Below are 21,421 nucleotides of genomic sequence, written 5' to 3'. Positions count from 1 at the left end.
AATCTCTGAGCTAAAGTAGTTTTTGTAAAAGGTTGAAGTTGCAAGATAATGTGGGGGATGGGGGGAGGGAGGAGTTGCAGAATCAAGAAAGCAATCCTAAACAGAGTAATACTGTTCCAAGTTACACCATGACTTCAATTGACTTTGAAGAGTCTAACTCTGTTTAGGAATCCACAGTATTAGCTGAACACATATATGACCAATCATTTCAGATTTTGCAGCGTGATTGTATAGCTTCTAATATACTATTCAAAACAAGTATACACAGACCTATATGGCAATGACACCCATGCACTAAGCCAACATGAATGTACAGGTGTATTTTGATCAGCTATCCTCTCGCACTGAGGATACCCCTCGGGGAGGTGGGGGGCTCCTTGTAGTGGGTGATTCGATCATTAGAAATGTAGAGAGTTGGGTTTGTGAGAGGTGTGATGACCGCATGGTGACTTGCCTGCCTGGTGCGAAGGTTGCGGATGTCACGCTTCAGCTCAGGATAGGCTTTTAGACAGTGCTGGGATGGAGTCAGCAGTTGTGGTCCACATTGGCACCAACGACATTGGGAAATGTAGCCGGGAGGTTCTGGAAGCTAAATTTAGGCTGCTAGGAAAAAAAGGTTGAAGTCCAGGACCTCCAAGGTAGCATTCTCAGAAATGCTACCCGCTCCATCGCCAGCAGGGCTTAGCCAGGCAAGCCGGAGATACAGGGTCTCAAATGCGGGATGAGAAGGGGTGGTGTAAGGCAGAGGGTTTCAGATTTGTTGTGAACTGGGGAACCTTTGGGACAAGGCAGGCCTGTACAAACGGGACGGGCTTCATCTTAACCAAAGAGGAAATCCAGGCTGCTGGCCAACATTAAAAAAAAAGGTGGCAGAACAGCTTTTAAACTGATCACTGGGGAAAGTCACAGGAGCTGAGGTGACTTCGTCTTCGAATACAGTATCTATGTGGGGATGCAGACAGAGAGGGAGGTTTCTAAATCAACCACATACAAGCGAGGAACATAGCAATGTGCATGTGACAAGGGATAGTGTCTACAAAAGACTTGAGGGTAAAGCACATACAATCCCAGGTTAAGGACAGAGACAGTATACAGATGTCTCTATGCTAATAGTAGAAGCATTCGACCTAAAATGGGGAGCTAGAGTACAGAGTTTTGAAGGAGGACTTTGATATAGTGGGCATTACAGAGACAATGGTGGAATGAGGAGAACCAGTGGGATGCTGTTATACCAGGCTACAGGCTTCTGAGTAGGAAGGATAGGACAGGGCGCATTGGGGTGGAGCTGTCCCTTTACATCAGCAAGAGAGCATAGTATCACATAAAAATAGACGAAATGGCAAGGGGAGCTTGGTTCTCTGCCAGAATCACTGTGGATATCAATACCAGGGGTGAAGGACAGTTTAATATTGTGGGAATATATTATCGCCTCCTGACCAAAGTGCACAAAGAGGGATTCTGAGGATGGAAAAGAAATTAGTAGAGGCCAACAAAACAAAAATGTAGTGGTAATGGGTTGATCTTTTAACTATCCCCATATAAACTGGAGAAAAAAAATGCATGTTCAGGTCATGCAGTAAAGAGAGAGCATTCCTGGATATGTTAAACAGAGCTGTGGTTTAGAGCAGATGGTTGTGGAACCAACCAGGGAGAGAAGTGATCCTAGATCCCTACAATAATTCTCTATGTGGGACCCAGGGACCACCAATTACTATGCAGGGAAGTCAGTGTTGTTTGAGCCGATAGGGAACAGCCACCACAATGTTGTCCAGATTCAGTATCTCAACACTTTAGAACAAGTGGCAAACTAATAGAGGTAGTTGGCATTCAGCCTTCAGAAAGGGAAATTTCAAAGATGAGGGGATAGTATGCAGAAGCTGAAAGGGAAAACTAAGAGAGTCAAAACTGTCCAGGATGCTTGGAGGCTTATTTAAAAACACAGTAATAAAAGCTCAGCTGGAAACGTGTTCCACAGGTTTAAGAAAAAAGGCACCTAGTCCAAAAAGAAAGCCACCACCATGGTTAACAAGAGAGGTTGAGGAAATTATCAGAAAAAAAGAAATGTCTCTTTAGAAAAAATGGAAGTCCAGTTTGGCTGATATGAAGAATAAGGAGAGGGAAACACAAAACAGTAAGTAAAAGAGAAGCAAAGTTAGCTGTAAGGGAGGCAAAAAGGAGTTATGAGGGAACGCATGGCCTTGAACATCAAGACCAGCAACAAACAGTTCTTCAAGTACATCAAAGCAGGGAAGCCAGCAAGGAAGCGGCAGGCCCAAGTTAGATGACAAAGGAACAAAGGGTGTGCTAAAAGATGGCAGGAGATTGCAGGAGAAGCTGAATGAATCTTTTGCATCTGTCTTCACCCAAGAGGAGGTGAAGAACATTCCTGCACCTGAACCAAGCTCTTAGGAGGCGAATCTGAGGAACTAGCAAAGGATAGTGGTAGACAAAGGAAGAAGTTCTGGCAGCCATTGATAAACTAAATGTTACCAAATCCCCTGTGTCTAGATTGTATCTACCCAAGAGTTCTTAAAGAGCTCAAGCATGAAATTGCTGATCTTCTAATTTTAATATGCAACTTCATCCCTGAAATCAGGCTCCATCCCTGAAGACTGAAGATGGCCAATGTCACAACTAATCTTTTAAGAAAGGATCTAGGGGGGGGGGGGGCGGGGAATTACAGGGCCAGTCAGTTTTGACATCTGTTCCTGAGTAGGAGATTAGTAGAATCTATCATTAAAGATAAAATTACCAAAACATGTAAGAAAAGCAAGACCTGCTGAGAAAGAAGTCCAGCATGGCTTTTGCAGAGGCAACAAATCTGTCTTGCCAAACTTACTAGAGTTCTTTGAGGGTGTAAAACAGGCATGTGGACAGGGGTGAACCGTGGACATTGTTCACTTGGATCTAAAAGGTTTTTTGACAAAGTTCCTCACCAGAGACTGGTTGAGAAAAACCTCAGCAAATGAAGAAGGAATAAGAGGGGAAGTCCTCCCATGGATTAAAACTGGTTGGAGGTAAAACAGGAAACAAAAGAGTGGGTGTACCAAATGGGAGAAGTTCTCACAATGGAGATGCCGGATAATCGGGAGGAAGTCCCCAAGGTTGATCCCGGCTTTGGGACCAGTGCTCTTTTAACCTATTCATAAATGACCTGGAAGTAGGGTGGGTAGCGTGGTGGCCAAGTTCTGCAGATGATACCAAATTATGTAGGGTGGTGAGAACCGTACAAAGCGATTGCGTAAGAGTCTAAGCCGGACCTTGATAAATTAGGGTGAGGGGGGGCCCAGAAATGGCAAAATGTAGTTCAATGTAGCAAATCGTAAAAGATGCAATAAGTAGGGGCAAAAAAATTCAAACTTCACATACACGCTTACAGGGGTCAGTGCCACTTCAGTCAACAGACCAGGAAAGGGATTTAGGCTGTCTTGAAGTTGATAGTTCCATGGGAATGTCAACTCCAATGCATGGTAGAAGCTATAAAAAAGGTAAACTCCTATGCTGGGGATCATTAGAAAAAGGAATCTCGATTACTAAACTGTAAAGATTATCATGCCCCTTATATAAAGCAGTGAAGCGCTGCACTGCACTTGGGAGTACCTCGTGTCCAGTTCTGGTCACGATCTCAAAAAAAAGGATATTGAGGGAGATAGAAAAGTGCGCAGAGAAGGGCAACAAGGGGATGATTGAGGGACTGGAGCACCTTTCCCTATGAGGAGAGGCTGCAGCGCTTGGGACTCTTCCTTTAGCTCTGGGAGAGGAGGTGGCTGAGGGGGGGATAAGGGATTGATTGAAGTCTACAAAATTATGCATGGGGTAGAAAATGTTGCAACAGAGACATTTTTCTCACGTTCTCACAAATACTCAGAAACCAGGGGGGCATTCATTGAAAATTTCACTGGGGAAGAATTAGGACTAATAAAAGGAAACACTCTCTTCATCGTTAACGTGTGATTGGGTGTTTGGAATATGCTCGCCACAGGAGGTGGTGATGGCCACCTAACCTTCCGATACAGCATTTAAAAGGGGCTTGGACAAGATTTCTATGGAGTGAGAAGTCGGATTTATGGCTACCAATCTTTGGATAATTCCCTTTTTGATCTGAGATTGCAAATGCCTTAACAGACCAGGGTGATCGGAGCAACAGCCGCAGAAGGCCACATTGGCCAGATTCTACATCCTGCATGTGAGCTCCCAAAGGCACCTGGTGGGCCACTGCGAGTAGCAGAGAGCTGGACTAGATGGACTTTGGTCTGATCCAGCTGGCTTGTTCTTATGTTCTTATGTTCTTATGTATGTGAATTTTTGCTTCTCATATCACATTAGGAGAAGGGTTCACCTGGGCATTTTCATATGTCCAGGTTGTGTTTAAGAGAACAAAACAGGGCTAGTAAGATGATAATTGGGCCAGTTTTGCCTAAGTAGCAGGTCCAAGGAGACTGACTCCCTACCCTACCCAGTTACTTCGCCCCTTTTCTGCGGCTGACGCTCAGTTTTCGTCTTTAAAGTGCACCTCTGAATATTATGATCACCTTTACCAAAGATTTAATGAAGGCTTCCTTTAAGAGCAAATAATGTCATTCCCTAATCCCAGTAAATGGCTAACAGCATGAGACTATAAGGAACACTAAACTAGTTTGTTTAAAACAAAACAATGTACTATGAAGAACAAAAACATAAAATATCCTAACTCATACCTAGTACTTTTTGAGAATGCATTTAAAGTTGCGCTATTTTCCACTGAATCTTTTGGAGAGTCCACCCAAAATGTGCTGGTACACAATACCCATGAAAACCATAACCAAAAAAGGCCCTTGTTATACACTTCAAATGTTTTTAGAAGCATGAGCAGGTGAATTGATTCAGAAGTTAATTGCTTCACTCGATTTACTCAACCATCTACATTAATTGTAACAGATCTCAGGACAAATGCTCAATTATTAATTGTACCTGTTTTGGTTTTTTTGGTTATGGATTGGATCCAGATTAAAGTTTTCACCTTCCCTAGTAATGGGAGTTTAGGGGGCATTTGGGGGCTTCCATAAAAAAGAGACAAGAAAATTGTATTCCAGAAACCGATATCCTTATACCCTTGGCAGTATTAGTCTGAATCTGAAATTATATTTTAATGGTAAAGACCTTTTCTTTTCAAACTTCATAGACAATACAATTCCCTTCTTTTTAGCCTCCCCTCACTTAGCTACAAACTCTTGCTTTGTTCCCCCCAGGTTCTAAACGGAGTCTCTTCTCACTGGAGGCAGAACTACAAACCCCACCAATTATGTACCAGATCTTTTTTAACCAATAAAACATCAATTACAATTTCCAAGTATCAGAGCTCACTACCCATCCATTAAAAACCTCTCACATGTATCTAATATAGTGTGGTGATCTCATTTTGTCACAGCCAGTAAAGAAAATGGCAACTTCTTTGAACATCTGAATGGACTTAATTCACACTACAATCAGTTTTGAGTCAATGCACAGTGCACAGGTGAAAAATTCTGACATAATATTCCTGCATTGATCATCAAGTCAGCCTAGTATTAAATTCCTTTTTTGGTTCTTTTCTCATGGATTATACCCCCTTCACACACACAAATGCAACAATTTGCAATATTTTCTATCTAAAGATTAATTCAGGTGACCAATCAAAGTAATATGTTCCACACTATAAGCAAATTCACTGTGTTTGATATACAACAAGAGTGCTTGTATGCTGCATATTTATATCCACCAAGTACATTATGAATTGTGAGGAAGAATGAGTCATGCAAGTGTAACAAAACCACCTGTATCATTCATACAAAAATAAAATGTATTTATCTTTTTTACAAATGTTAAGGATTCCAGTCAAAGGCTTCTGTAAGAAACATCAGAACTTCAGTATAAATGAGGCCATGTAACCATTTCTATAGAACTAATTGTAAAGCTTCCTTTTTATAAATTGTACACGCTAGTGAAGGAGAAAAGAGGATAGTGAAGAGGGTCTAATCTCCAAAATGAAGCACCACAGAGAGCATTATATAGAGCCAGATCATTTTACATATGTATTAGAATTTTGTTTTCTGACAGAGTTTTGGAGTTAGAACATATATTCTGAAGACTGGCAGCTTAGAGGCTCTGCTATGCACAGAAGCATCCCTTTTTGCCTACAGCCAATCTCCCAAACTCCAGGGCTTCTGTTACTTTAATATGCTCCTCACCTGCTTTCTTCCACACGTACTGAGCCACACAAGAGTCTCTTTAAGCTGAACCCAGTCCCTCTTGTGACTCTCGTAGGAGGCAATTTATGGCCAAAATAGACTCTACACAGTGATCTCCCAGGTGGTGACTTTAAGCACTTGTCTCTTTGACAAAGCTACTCTTTCATGAAGCAAAAAAGACAAATTCTGGCTTTGCTTAGAGAGGTTGGAGAACTTAGAAGCAGGGCATGGGGGGGAGAGCACATAACTTAAAGTAGTGATGTCACTTCTGAATAAAGACCCAGAAGTGGCATCCCAATGTTACACAACACCATCTCCCTCTTCAATTTTGCTGCAGCTCAATAGCAAAATCTAGGGGATGGGGGGGGCAGCTGCCCTGGGTGCTAGGCGGGTGTGTGTGTGTGTGGGGGGGGAGCTGCCAAATCAGATGCTGCAACTATCTGCCTGGCTGCTGCATGCACTGCACCTGAGGGCCTGATTCCGTATAAATCAGCCTCTGACCAACTGAGTTTGATGCATGCCACAGTCTGCTCAGCTGATACCAGCCTTCAAGGGAAGCAGGGAGAGACCAGCTGCCCTGTGCTCATGCCAAGTTTGGCCATTGTAGCTAAGCGAGGGACATGAGAAATATGCTTACTGAACTCCAATTCTCAGTAGGTACTTGGGGAAAAGGGCTGTAGTCAAACCATACTGCAGAGGAGGCAGGAAAGATACATTGCCCAGGAAGAAATGGGAAAACATTGCCTCTCTCTCATTCTAGGAGCATCATGAGGTGTTCTTCGTGGAGCTGACTGAGGCTGCGCTGGTGCACTGTGATCCATGCTTGATGGAGGCAGAGCCAAAAGGAGAAGTTGTGTTGGTTCCCACTGGAGATAGCCTCACTTGAGTCAACCTCCCCTTTGCCTGTCACACAGCATGGCTGCCATGGGAGGTTGATGTCACTGGGCCAGGGGAAGGGGCGGCCCATTGGGTGATCTGGGTCCTCATCCATCTGCCTATCTGGGGCTTTCAAGACTTTCCTGCACTGGCCATCCAAGGGATGGGTGTGAGCTACTTCCATGAAAGTACCTGAGAGATGGCTGGAGTCTGTGTGAAGGGATGGGAGGCGCTGAGGGATTGAAATGGGGGTTTGACATGGAGGAGATGGCAGAAATCTAGTGGTATGCATTTTAGTATGTGTGGGGATACATTTAGTGTACTTGTAATGTAGCTCGTTCAATATGGTGCTTTTATGTATATTGAATTAATATTCTGCCACCTTTTTTCTCAATCATCGATCTCATGATGGTATATCTAAGGGGCTCTAAGGTGATCTCCCAGTCAGATCTCCCAAGCACGCTTAAGGTCAGCAAGGTGGCTGCATCCTATTCCTTCTGGCTAAAAGTCTGAGCCCTTCCTCCTAAACTCTTAACTTTGGATGCATAACCATGTTAGTATTAGCAAAATGCAGCTGGCATCATCCAGTGCACTCTAATGATTAACACAACAAACATCAGCATATGCTTTAGTAAGAGTATTTAGTGAAGTGAGCTCTGATTTGTGAAAGTTAATGCTGGAATACATTGTAGTGCTGTAGGACTCAAGAGTCAAAAGTGTAATTATTCACAGATAATAAATGAACAAGAGAAGAGTATAATTATTCATTAACAATTCATAAAAGTCAATACAATTTGTTCTATTATTTAAAAGAATTATTTAAAATAATAAATGTTGATTAAATATATTGATTATATATGAGTATAAAGAAAAAATGTATGTACTTTGTCCCCTTTCAAAAAATATGTAGATCCAGCTCTGCAGCAGGGGACAGGACTACTGGGGCACTGGAGCATAACATGCTTCAGAAACACACAGAGGTATCACCTTTGCATCAGCAGGCAGCAACCATTCAAAAACATCTACTGCAATTACAGGAGGACAGCTGCCTGCAAACCTCCAAATCTGTAATAGTGCCAGCACCTCGTAACAGCTGTTTTATGATTACTTTCTATAGCAGCCATTTTGTGGTGGTACTCACTACCCATCTTTAAAATTCCAAAAGTGCTCATACACTAATAGCTTTTGAGGACCCCTTTCATTATATCCCGCACATTTTCAGTACAACTGAAACATTCTTTTATTTACCTCTGGGCTGAGTACAGCAGTACTATCACTAGGCACATCTTCTTCATATCCTTTGTTATGGAAGCTTTCTATTTCATGGCCAGTACTTCCTTCACTTGGGCACTTATATGAACATCTTGGACTGTTGGTGCACTGAGAAAATTCACATTTGCTGTCCCCAACTTCAGAGGGAGTACATGAAAGGTGTGGTGAGCCACTGTCGTCTTGGTATGGTGGAGGCTGAAGTTCATCAAGAGGAGGTGTTTGTCTCATTCTCTGAATGCAGTTAGCTGTGAATAAATGACAGCACTCTGTAAGTTGTCTGGATGGCTCATAAAATAGTTGATTATTTCTTAAATTGAAATTAACTACATAATCTGATGAAATTTAGACCTGTGAACGCCGATCCAAAGTTTTTGCAATGTAAAGTAGGATCTTGTGCATACTCTCTCCAATATAATATCCTCCTATTGTTATCACTACATTTCTGCTGAATCCAAATGCTTTTTTTCTTCTCTCTTCCATTTACCCTGATCCTCCAAAGTCATCCAGCGCAATCCAGACCCAAGGCTTACCTTTTCCCTGCCAACTATTCAGCTCCTGGTATGATTCAGCCTTGAACATGCAGGATGGTTACTAGTAGCTTGTGTTTTAGGCTCATTTTCTAGGCATTCCAACTGTACTTGAGATATGATTGCTTGCCTGACTTTCTTTGTTTGCTGCCTTGACTTGCATACTCATCTAGATTCAGATTGACCCATTTCCCCAGCAGTTAAGTTTTTTTAAAAAAATCCCTTAAATGAATCTTTTTTTACATGGCAATATGGCAATTAAAACATTTAATAGATAATTACAACACTGATTGTTGTGAGTTTTCCAGGTTGTGTTTACATCCAGGATCAGTTTACATACAACCCAGAAAACCCACAACAGTCACTTGATTCTAGTTGTGAAAGCCTTTAACAATACAGTTACAGTATTGTTTGCATATGCATAAGTGTCTGTTAATGTGAATGTGTATATGATTACATATACATATAAAAGTGTGTGTGGTGTTCAGAAAAAGTTAGGAGTGAACAAATGATAAATGGGCAGCAAATGGTTAAAAATATTTTTATTGACTATAAAATTGCCTTCTCCCAATATTCAAGCAACACTTTAAAAATAGCAGAACTTAACAAAAACTGCGAGTACGATTTTAGCAGAGGCATTCTCCCTTTTCTCGGCCAGAAGGGAATGCCTCTTCAAAAATGCACCAGTTGTGACACATACATACATAATCTAAAAAATAAACCCTGCTTTCTGCATCAAAACCAGTATTTTATTCATATGCAAATATATGCAAATTAACCAATTACTGAATGAAACTTCATAATCAACTAACAAGTTTCACAAATGAAAAATACAAATGAAAAAACTCTCAGGTAGAATTGTGTGCTGAAATGAATTTTTAAAAATTATGTGCATTTGCCATGAAACAATATATATTAAATCCCAAACACAGCTATACAAAGAGCAAAGCAGAAATAAATGAGGGTTCTTATCAGCAAAGAGCTAAAACAAAAATGCTGTGGCACCTTAAAGATTAACCTGTTTAGGGTCGTGTAAATTTTCATGAGCCAAAACTCACTTGAGCAGCTGCATGAAGTGTTATGCTCACTTGGCCAATATATATACATGCAAAGTTACACAGGGGAGGGGTAATTACAAAAGCAAAGCCAGAGTGCCTAGCATCCCATAATATCAGTGTGTTGTATTACAACTGCAAGGCAACAATAAAGAAAACAGTCTAAAGACATCACAGACTAATATAGTTTGTTCTAGGAGTTTAAAAGAAAAAAATGTTTGGGTTCATTAAACTTTCCTAATACACCAAACATGAGTATTATACCAAAGTGAGGCATACATTTGTAAGACTGGCAGAGGAACTATTAATGCAAGTAAATAGATTTTTATCAGCTTGAAGATAGGCCAAAGTGGGAAAATATCCTTAATATTAACTACCACTATTGTTATTTAAGCAGCAATCTCCATTTGATTTTCTCTTGTGCCATGTTCACCTTTTCTATTGCCCCTACTTTAGTTTGGTCCCTAGTTGTCTCTGTTTGTTCCACCCAAAAATACAGCATTGCCAACACAGTTACTTTGAGCACCCTGCAGTTTCCCACAGGTCTTCATCATAGCCACTATTCTAACTCTACATGCAGTTTTGCCAACCCCATCTACAGTTTCTGCTTCATTAACATCTGGAAACTGCCGCCTCAATGCTGTGAATCCACGTCCCTAGTTAAAGAGAAGAGCTACCATACCACAATTTTGCAAAGTTAGTTTGGATGACCTTTGTACTTCGTTAAATATTCATAGTATTGAAAGAATGTATATTATTACCAATTATTGAAGTTGGTTCTATCCTTATAGTTATGATACAACTTGATCATTTTTTGCATGTAATGGTTGGCAATTATGAGGACTTTCCATTCTCAGTGGTAATGCCTCCTTCCTGCCATTCCATGCAGTATTCTTCATGTTTATTTTTAATCTAACCTAAGTTTCAAAAGTTTTAATCCTTCAGGGCTTTCTAGGCAAATGTTAAAACAATTTAAATAAAACATAAAATGAAATACATGTTTAAAAATTAAAGAAACTCCTTTATTCTGAATGATTAAATACCCGCAGAGGTTTCTGCTATGCTATTCCAGTGAGTGCAAATGGAATTTTTGTGTTTTAATTTTTTTTTGTGCTGAGAAAAGTTCATTTCACAAATAACCCTACACCACAAGGAGAGTATAGAATATAAATAATAAATATTTAATGCAGACCTGGGGCTCTTTTAAAAACCCCAGAAAGATTACATGACTGTACATAAACAGGGTTATTTTACAATGGAAGTGAGTTGTCTCAGCACCCAGGAACACAGACATCTTTGCTTGGATCACCTGCCTATCAAAATAAAAACTATATATACTGAACAGAAAACATAGCTTTGTGGTGAGAAAATAAATCTATAGTACTAGTTAATAAACTGGGGAGGGCAGATAATTTTGAGTCCTGAATTTGATCACATACACAGCCATTCTCTGTCTTTTCAAATTCATGCTTCCTGAAAATTAGGCAATGAAATAAAATATTATCATTTTATAACCATTCATTTGGTAATCATTTTTTAAGTCGATATGCCACATGCATGCTCACTGGGCAGTAAAACGGGAGAAGAGAAATGCAGATCTTGGGCGTGTGCCATAATATACACTCATAAAATTAGCGGGGCTGAGATCTGTGCACATGTTCTGCCCTTAGGTAGCCATGAATACTGACAGCAGACAACAGTATAAATCTTGGTGAGAGAAGGTAAGAAGCATCTCAGTGGAGGGTGCTTTGGACTATTCAGCAGCCATGCACCTGCATTGTACCCTTCTAATCATCCACTGCCTCCATCATTGACGTAATAATAATAGTGTGATTATATGCCATCAAGTTGCATCTGATTTACAGTGCATCTGATTTACATGATCCCCAGGATCATGGGATTTTCAAGCCAAGAGATGAGAAAAAGTAGTATGACTTTCTCTGTATAGCAACCCTAGTCCTCCTTGGTGGTCTCTTATCTAAGTACTAATCACAGCCAACCCTTCCAAGCTTTGGTGAAACTGGGCTAGTCAGTCAATATGTAGTTGTTAGGAGCTGTGGACTCTAATCTGGAGAGCTGGGTTTGATTTCCTACCCCTCCATGTGAGCGGCAGACACTTATTTGAACTCAGTTTATTTCCCCACTCCTACAAATGAAGTTTGCTGGATGATCTTGGGCCAGCCACAGTTGTCTCAGAACTTTCTCAGCCACACCTACCTCACAAGGCATCTGTTGTAGGGTGAGGAAAGAGGAAGGAGTTTGTAAGCCACTTTGAGACTCCTTACAAGAGAGAAAACTGGTATATAAATCCAAACTTCTCCTACAGGCTGCTGTTCATCAACTCACATTGCCAGTAAAATCATGGACTCTCTTTTTCTATCAAAAACCCCCAGCAGCAGCCACTGAGTTCTATTTTGAATCCCTCCCTGCCACAAAATTGCATGTAACACCCCTGCTTCACTTCTGTGTAATCTTGATACTGTAAGACAGAAGTGTTCTGCAAGGCCTTCAGGTGAGGGCTGCAATGGTATCCAATTTAGCTGGCCTCCCTTCTCCTCCCTTCCCCTCTGTTATACTTCTCTACTAATTCATTTCTTCTCTCTGGTTGACTGTTTACAATGCTAAATGAGGAGGCAAAATATTTAGATATTTATATTGATATTGTTGATTTTAATGTTGTAAATTTGATTACTGTGAGCAGCCCTGAGTTCATCCAATGGGGAAGCGTAGCCTATAAATTGAACAAATAAATAAATAATTCCAATCCCAAAGTTTGGCTTTCTCACAGAAATTCAAGCCATCAAATGACCACATATTTAAACATCTAAATGAACATATATTTATTCAAATTAATTATCTGCATTGTCCAAAAAGAAAATAAAAGTGCAGCCCATCTGAACAGTTGCTGGTCTGAACTGAGTTGCTCGGTGCCAGCTGGGCTGGGCCCACTTGCATAGTGGTAAACCTTGAAGGACTTGTGGGGATCACCTTGTTTTCCCCTGGGCTCCTTTCTCCAAACTATTTCCCTCCTCCTGGCAGGCCCCATATCTTCAACTCCTATCTACCAAAAAAGCTACCTTTTATCTGCCATCAGCTACAACTATATTTTAATTTATCTGCTTCATTTATACCCCACTTTTCTCCCCAATGGTGACTTAAAGCAGCTTACATTGTTATACTATTCTGTATTTTATCTTCACAACAGCTCTGTAAAATTGTTCAGCTGAGAACGTGTGGCTGGTGAGCTTCCATAACAAACTGGTAATTTGAAACTCGGTCTTCCATATCCTCGTCTGGGATGTCTGATGTTAAACAGTAGCAAGGCATCAGGCTTGGGTAAGTCACGAAAGCAGAATGGTAACAAGTTACCCAGTGGCTGCTGCCAGACTTGGCCCTGATGACTCCCCCTCAAAAGCCAAAACAGTTGAATCTAGGTATTCCAGATCCTAGTTTGAAACTGTAAAGATTACACCAAACTCAATATCATAGAATGGCTGCCTTTGAGTAATATCAAGCAGCCATACCTGAGTGAGTCATGCAAGTTGCATGGAAGCAAGTCACCCAGTAGTTGCTACCAGGCCTGGCTCCCATGATTTCTCCCACGAAGGCAAAAACAACACTGGAGAAGGTCCTGGCCCTTCCTCCACCTTATCCTGACAGAAATCAAGTTGAAGTTGGCAATACTATTGTGGTTGCATAGCAATGGCCACTGAGAGCATTCTTTTTTAAAAGTTATAAGGACTTCTACCATTTTGGGGGTTGTTTTTTTAAAAAAGCAACTTTTTTAAGATCTCAGATTTTTCTAGGGCTTTTCTCAGGTTTGTAGAAAGACTTGTCCTAACTGTCCTTGGGCCCAATTTAATTAATTTATTTAGAAAATGATCATTGGTTCTTACATGAGTCTAGAACAGGGGTAGGGAACCTGCGGCTCTCCAGATGTTCAGGAACTACAATTCCCATCAGCCTCTGTCAGCATGGCCAATTGGCCATGCTGGTAGGGGCTGATGGGAATTGTAGTTCCTGAACATCTGGAGAGCCGCAGGTTCCCTACCCCTGGTCTAGAAGATCTTACAAGAAACACCCTATTGAAAAATTATGAGCATTCTGCATGGAAAATGATAGTGAAGTAATTAAAATATATGCCACACGGTGATATGTTGATGACAAATTATTTGACTTTCAATTAAACTGGTCCATGAAGCATACTGGTGTGGTGGGAAATCCCAACAGATTTTGAAACTTATACAATAAAGTTAATGTGATTATTCTTGTTCTTAAATGCATTCTTAGCTGCCCAGGTTTTATGCTTCCATTTGATGGCATAATTTCTGAAATCACTCCTCCCACGAATCTTATTTCATATTCTAAATCAAATCCATGGATCATATATAATAGATACATATATGATAGACTCCTAAGACTGTAATTGCACTTATATTTTGCAATGTCAGATAGGAAGATGAAGTATGAGAAGAGTCAGTGAATAGGCATTCTATGCAGTTTTTGCCATATCCCTCTCAGGGACTCTGGAGCTGAATGGGACACCTTGAAATCTAACAAAATTTATTCTAGCATAAGTTGTGGCACATATTTTTCTTCCCCTGATTTTTCTTGTTGTTCAAAACACATTGGAACAATTTAATCTTCTTATCCTATAAAACACAAATCCAAACCTCTTGCCCTTTACATAGGCTGCCACTAATTTTCCTACTTGTGAAGAATTCTAAGGGGTGTGTGTGTGTGACTTTGCCATCAAGGCACATCTGACTTATGGAGACCCCATAGGGTTTTCTAGGCATGAGACATTTAGAGGAGGTTTGTCACTGCCTGCCTCTGAGTGGGCTGAGGAGAACTGTGACTGGCTCACAGTCAACCAGAAGATTTCATGTGGAGGAGTGGGGAATCAAACCCAGTTCTATGAATTCTAAGGTAGATTATGCTGGTACATGAGATAAAAAAAGTGCAGAGATAGAAAAAGTGCAGAGAAGGGCAACAAGGATGATTGAGGGACTGGAGCATCTTCTTTATGAAGAGAGGCTGCAGCGTTTAGGACTCTTTAGTTTGGAGAGGAGACGTCTGAGGGGGGATATGATTGAAGTCTATAAAATTATGCATGTGGTAGAAAATGTTGACAGAGAGAAATTTTTCTCTCTTTCTCACAATACTAGAACCAGGGGGCATTCATTGAAAATGCTGGGGGGAAGAATTAGGACTAATAAAAGGAAACACTTCTTCACACAACGTGTGATTGGTGTTTGGAATATTCTGCCACAGGAGGTGGTGATGGCCACTAACCTGGATAGCTTTAAAAAGGGCTTGGACAGATTTATGGAGGAGAAGTCGATTTATGGCTACCAATCTTGATCCTCCTTGATCTGAGATTGCAAATGCCTTAACAGAACAGGTGCTCAGGAGCAACAGCCACCGAAGGCCATTGCTTTCACATCCTGCACGTGAGCTCCCAAAGGCATCTGGTGGGCCACTGCGAGTAGCAGAGAGCTGGACTAGATGGACTCTGGTCTGATCCAGCTGGCTTGTTCTTATGTTCTTACATATTTACTAACTATGGATACCTATTTCCCTCCCATCCATGAGTCTTGACCCTACTTTCCTGGAGATAACCAAATGAAGAATGTTTACATTTCAAGGAAGCAGAATTCAAAGCAGTGGTAGCAGGATAGCCAAAAAGAATCAGTGTGCCAACCTTCCAATAGGTTTCCAGTATGCCAACCTTCCAATTTATGCCAACCTTCCAATAGGGTTGCAAAACAAATGGAGTAGCACTTACAAATCTTTCCATTCATTCTTCTGTAGTCTAATTATACAAACTAAAATTCAATTAATAAGGCAGACTCATTGAGAACCTAGGAACTCCAGCACCCGGACTTATTAAAATATGTGTCATAACAAGTTATCAGCTGTATGGTAGAAGCGGAAGAGGGGAAGGAAGGAAGGAAGGAAGGAAGGAAGGAAGGAAGGAAGGAAGGAAGGAAGGAAGGAAGGAAGGAAGGAAGGAAGGAAGGAAGGAAGGAAGGAAGGAAGGAAGGAAGGAAGGAAGGAAGGGAGGGAGGGAGGGAGGGAGGGAGGGAGGGAGGGAGGGAGGAAGGAAGGAAGGAAGGAAGGAAGGAAGGAAGGAAGGAAGGAAGGAAGGAAGGAAGGAAGGAAGGAAGGAAGGAAGGAAGGAAGGAAGGAAGGAAGGAAGGAAGGAAGGAAGGAAGGGAGGGCACAGCATTCAATTGAAGGCCATGCCTTCATAGCCGGTGGCATATTTACCTAGGGGACATGGGGTACCCTATGTTCCTGGGCACCCCCTGCAGGGGGGCGCAGGGGGGCACAGTTTTTAGACTAGCAGCACCAAAATTTCAGGGATTTTTCAGGAGACCCTCCTGAAGATACCACCCAAATTAGGTGAGGTTTGGTTCAGGGGTCCAAAGTTATGGACTCCCAAAAGGGGTGCCCCATCCCCCATTGTTTCCAATGGGAGCTAATAGGAGATGGGGGCTACACCTTTGAGGGTCCATAACTTTGGACCCCCTGAACCAAACTTCATGAAACCTGGGTGGTATCATTAGGAGAGACTCCTAAAGATACCCTGAAGGTTTGGTGCTTCTAGCTTAACAATTGCATTCCTGACAGCAGGCACCCTCCGCATATTCCTAGATTCTCCTTTTAAATCCACATCCTTTGGCATGGACTTAAAGGGAGAATGTGAGGCCCCCAGTTTAAACATTGAAAGTGATGCTGTTTGTGGGTGGATTCCACTGGAGGTGTTTTGTGAGAGGTGATGCTGAAATTTGTTTGGTAAATGATTTGCTGGGGGTGATTTGTGAGAGATTTACATGCTTAATACCCACTTGCACTGGCTTGGAGCTGTTTCTCAGGCTAACAACCTACCTCATAGGGTTGGTGTGAGGACAAAATTAGGAAAGAGAATTGGTGGGGAGAGAACCATGTATGTTTTGCTGGGGGTGGGAGGTGTTTTGTGAGCTGGTGAAAAAAATCATTGTTTGGTCATGGTGGGGGAGGGTGGCCACCCATACAGGGGGGGTGCCAAACTCAGGTTTTATCCCCAGGCTCCAGTTTGCCTAGATACGCCTCTGAATAGCTGATATGTAAACAGATTTTTTAAAAGTTTAAATAGCAGCCATGGGGGAAGATTAGACAGTGAGGTCATGACATGATGCAGGATGTTTATCTTTCCATTCCAGAGGCAGAGCTACAAGGGGGCCGGGGTGTGTGTGTTGCACCAGGCGCAGCCCTGGGGGGCAGCAAAAATTTCAGGTTTTTTGTAGTCAAGTCAAGTATTTATTGTTTGAGCCATTGGCTATAACAATACAGAGATACATGCAGTTACATATGTTCCCTTGTATGTTTCTCCCAAAAGAGCAAATATCAGCCCAGGTTGGGGGATTGAAATCATGAAAGCTTTGTGAATGCGTAGCTAGGGAAAATGGAGCCCAGTGCAAAATCTGTTTTGCTGCCCCCCCAAGTTTGTGTTTTTTGTAATTTTTAATATTTTTCAGTTTTAGGCCTGCAGGGGGCACAGTGTTTAGGCTAGCAGCACCAAAATTTCAGGGAGTTTCTGGGGGACTCTCCTGATGATACCAACCAAGTTAGGTGAGGTTTGGTTCAGGGAGTCCAAAGTTATGGACTCCCAAAAGGGGTGCCCCATCCCCCATTGTTTCCAATGGGAGCTAATAGGAGATGGGGGCCACACCTTTGAGAGTCCATAACTGTGGACCCCCTGAACCAAACATCACCAAACCTGGATGGTATCATAAGGAGAGTCTCCTAAAGATACCCTGAAATTTTGATGCTGCTAGCCTAAAAACTGCATCCCCTGCAGGCCTAAAACTGAAAAAACACTAAAAATTACCAAAAAACACAAACTTGGGGGCAGCAAAACAGATTTTGCACTGGGCTCCATTTTCCCTAGCTACGCCTCTGCTCCATTCACGCCTCTGCTCCATTCACATTTCATGATTTCAATCCCCCAACCTGGGCTGATATTTGCTCTTTTGGGAGAAACATACAAGGGAACATATGCTTCCCCTGAATTGGGGCAACTGAGCGTAGAAATTGTGAAAATCTGAAATCCACTTCCCCTGCAATGCTATTAATATTGATTCACTTTTAAGAGAAAAGACATAGACTTCAGCAGCCTTTCTGCTCATCATTTCTCCATTCAGGCCTCCTAGTCCTGAAATACCATAAGCCAAGAGCTGTGAGAGATCAGTAGGGGAGACTTGACATTTTGACCAAACCAAAAACCTTGAAGAAATAAAACTAAATAAAATTATATGTCATGGCTCCCATGAGAAACTTTGAAAACCAACCCAGGGGCTTAAGACTCCTCATGATCCTCCTAAAAATTGGGAATTACAGGATGACTGGTGGTGGTGATACATCAGCAAACATTTTAGCTTACTTAACAAATGTTGAAAATGAAGCTCAACCACCAGATCAATCAGGGCATCCCTTCAATTGAATTTCCAAAATTAGCCTGCCAAAATTAGAAAAGTCCCCCCTCAACAAAACCACCAAAGTGGCAACCCCTTTTCTGCCACTTTTAATAAAGGGCAAAAATGTAGGGAATAAAAAGACCAGCTGTAGACTGACATTTGAGGTTCTACTTCTCCATGTCCCATTACACACGAAACACTTTACCTCGGGACTTTTCCCTGCATAGTGGGCTTGTAGTGGGGTCTCCTTGTATTTCTGTTTACATGCAACAAGTCACTTGCTCCTGCCACACAATTTTTCTGCCGAGAACTCTCCCGGCCCTCTGCTTCTCCTGGTTCTTTTATCCACCCATCAGCTCCTTCTTGAAGGCACATATCCCATCACACCCAGTAGCTGCTTTGTTAAAGCCCTTTAAATTGCAGTTATATTAATATACCTAGGTTTGCAGTTATATCGATATTGTAGCCTCCTTCCAAAAATAATCTCTCCCAAATGAAAGAGGCAAAGCAATTCCTTGGACCACATGTTGCTGAAAAAGGGAATTCTCCCCCTCTCCTTCCCACACACACACTTCATGCCACTGCTGCTGCTATGGCAGAGCCGGGCCAAAGACGCCAAGGGATGCCGTCCCCCGCCCCCCCCCCCCCGGGAGCCCAGTTTCTTCTCTCCCCTCCAGAGAGAGCAGAAGAAACTGCCATCCTCCTTCCTCTGAGAGGTGCTTTTATAAGCACTGAGACTGGGGACGAGGCTTGGGGGTGGGCCTCAGTGTTTATAAAAGCACCTCTTAGAGGATGGAGGATGGCAGGCTCTTCTGCTCTCCCTGAAGGGGAGGGCAAAAGCTGGGCTGTCAGGGGCAGGGGAAGGCATCCTTGGGCATCTTTGGCCCTGCCCATGTGGATGATGGAGGGCAGGGCAGGGCAGGGCAGGGCAGGGCAGGGCAGGGCAGGGCAGGGCAGGGCAGGGCAGAAGCCAGGCTGCCGGCTGTCGGGCTCCGGGAGCCCGGGGGAGGGGAGGTACGGCTTGGGGGCAGAGCCCAGACACAGTGGAGGTGGGCGCCTGGAAACCATTTGTCTCCAGGTGCCATTTCCCTCTGATACACATCTGCTGGCAACACTTTTAACTAATGGATCACAGGATCCAACCTAATACACAAAACATTTTTGTGGACATGAAAAACAAGACTGAAATACCTAGTTTGAAAGTACTGCTTTATACAGCTTGTTAAACAAGCCATTTGAAGGTAGCAAATAAATAGTGAAATACTAACAAAACTGACAGCTACAACTACAAAATGTTTGCTACTGATCCATTCAAGCTAAATGACTTATCTGGAAAGATCCCTATTAAAACATCCCATGGTTTTCTTATAGAGCTACAAACAAAACACAGTTTTCATTTCCTCTGTACAGAACGCATCATGGTAGGTTAGGACCATTTAGATAGCAAAAAAATATGCAAGTGGAGCAACAATAGATCTTGCCTCAAAAGCTTTAATTCTTCCTGAAGCACAAACAAAACTTTTCTATGGTCAGAATGTTACCCAGGATGGAGACAGTCTCTCAATAATGTGGGGAAAATTAGCTGAGAGCAGACTGCTTATTAATATTGCAAGAGGCTGGGCAGGGAATCTGTAATACCAGTGTATACAAAGATCAGCTCTTGGAAGAAAATCCACAGAGGAATATAATGCAAATGTGACCATTTTTATTGTAGGGATAAGAGGTTCACAAGCACTTGATTCAAATCAGTAAACACACACGGAGAGTTCCTAATAAATAGGTTGGAAAATAGGTTTGGAATAGAAGGGGATATGGGATATATACGACCTGATTACAATGTAAAGAAGATCCAGGGTTCAGAACAAACAGCCAACTTCTAGATCCAGGGGCAATGCATTGGGCACAGTGACAAAGACGGAAAGGTGTCAATGGCACTGGACAATTGGCCTTTTGCAGAGTAGGATATTTATAGGGTGAAGAACCACCTCGGGGGGGGGGGGGTGTCAGGACAACCTTTAAGGAGTGCTAGGATGATGTCCAGGAGGTGTCCAGATGGATTGTTTGAGAAACAATAGAGTGCATTTTAAGGTGGTCAGGAGAAGTTAGTTACCAAAGGGAATATCTGATTAAGACAATCAAGGGAGGCAATGTCATCAGGGATCCTCTTGTGGCTGGAAATGAGTATCCATTCAGCAGGGCTACTGTATCATGTTGAGGACACATTCTTCCTTGACTGTGCAGCTAAAAATGTGTTGCTATGGCAAGCAAGCTGAGAGCATGAGAATAGGAAAAAAATGCCTGGAAGTTCCTTATAGTTCCTGGCTATTGTCGGAGAATGGGCTCCCCATCTCTGCAACGCTATCATCATCCTTTAGGCTGGCATTCGGGCAGGGATACCTGTGAATAAGCACACACCCCCCCCAATGCCAGGGCAGTATGGTAACAAGCACATAGCCCATTAATTGGACATCACATTTAAAAGCATGAAATTTTTAAACAACAATCATAATAGTATATAGAAAATAATCCCTCTGATGAGTGACACAGATTGTCCCCTCATGAATCCTTAGTGACCTGTTTTTCTTTCATGTTGTCTTATGGGGAATAGGAGATCAGCACCTGCCTCCCATGCCCATCCAGTCTTTCTTCTTAATGCTGTGCTGTACACGCACAAGACAGAAAGTTAGATCAGATATGTAATTCCTGTAATTTTTCCCCTGTAAATCCTTGGTGCACTACCTGGATAAGCACATATGAGTGCTCACTGAAAATTGAGATGGGGGAAATGGCTTGGCTGAGCCCTATACAGATTACCTCTTACTTAGGTTAGGTATTCACACTAAGGAAGATTGGATTGGATTGGATCCAATAGATTTGCCTTTGACAGAACCAATCTCACCTCCTCACTGACATCCCCTGACCTGGTTGGTTTTTGTCTGCCCTTCCAATACATGAATAATATGGATTCTATCTGCATGTATAAATAGCCAATGTGTCCCATGCATGAGCTGAAAGTACTTCCA

The 21,421-nt window shown here is 42.1% G+C and overlaps 1 protein-coding gene across 5 annotated transcripts in view; it reads right to left on the bottom strand.

The window, feature by feature from the left end:
* SYT14 (synaptotagmin 14) overlaps positions 1-21,421 on the bottom strand; it is a 114,355-nt gene that overhangs the window by 25,527 nt on the left and 67,407 nt on the right. For all 5 annotated transcript variants that reach the window (XM_048484038.1, XM_048484220.1, XM_048484129.1 and 2 more), the window contains one exon: positions 8,331-8,599. In XM_048484038.1, the coding sequence (XP_048339995.1) occupies positions 8,331-8,599 (269 nt within the window). The remainder of the gene's footprint in view (positions 1-8,330; positions 8,600-21,421) is intronic.

Source organism: Sphaerodactylus townsendi, linkage group LG01, assembly GCF_021028975.2.
Source record: "Sphaerodactylus townsendi isolate TG3544 linkage group LG01, MPM_Stown_v2.3, whole genome shotgun sequence".
Taxonomy (NCBI): Eukaryota; Metazoa; Chordata; class Lepidosauria; order Squamata; family Sphaerodactylidae; genus Sphaerodactylus; species Sphaerodactylus townsendi.
This window is presented reverse-complemented; position numbering and strand designations above follow the sequence as displayed.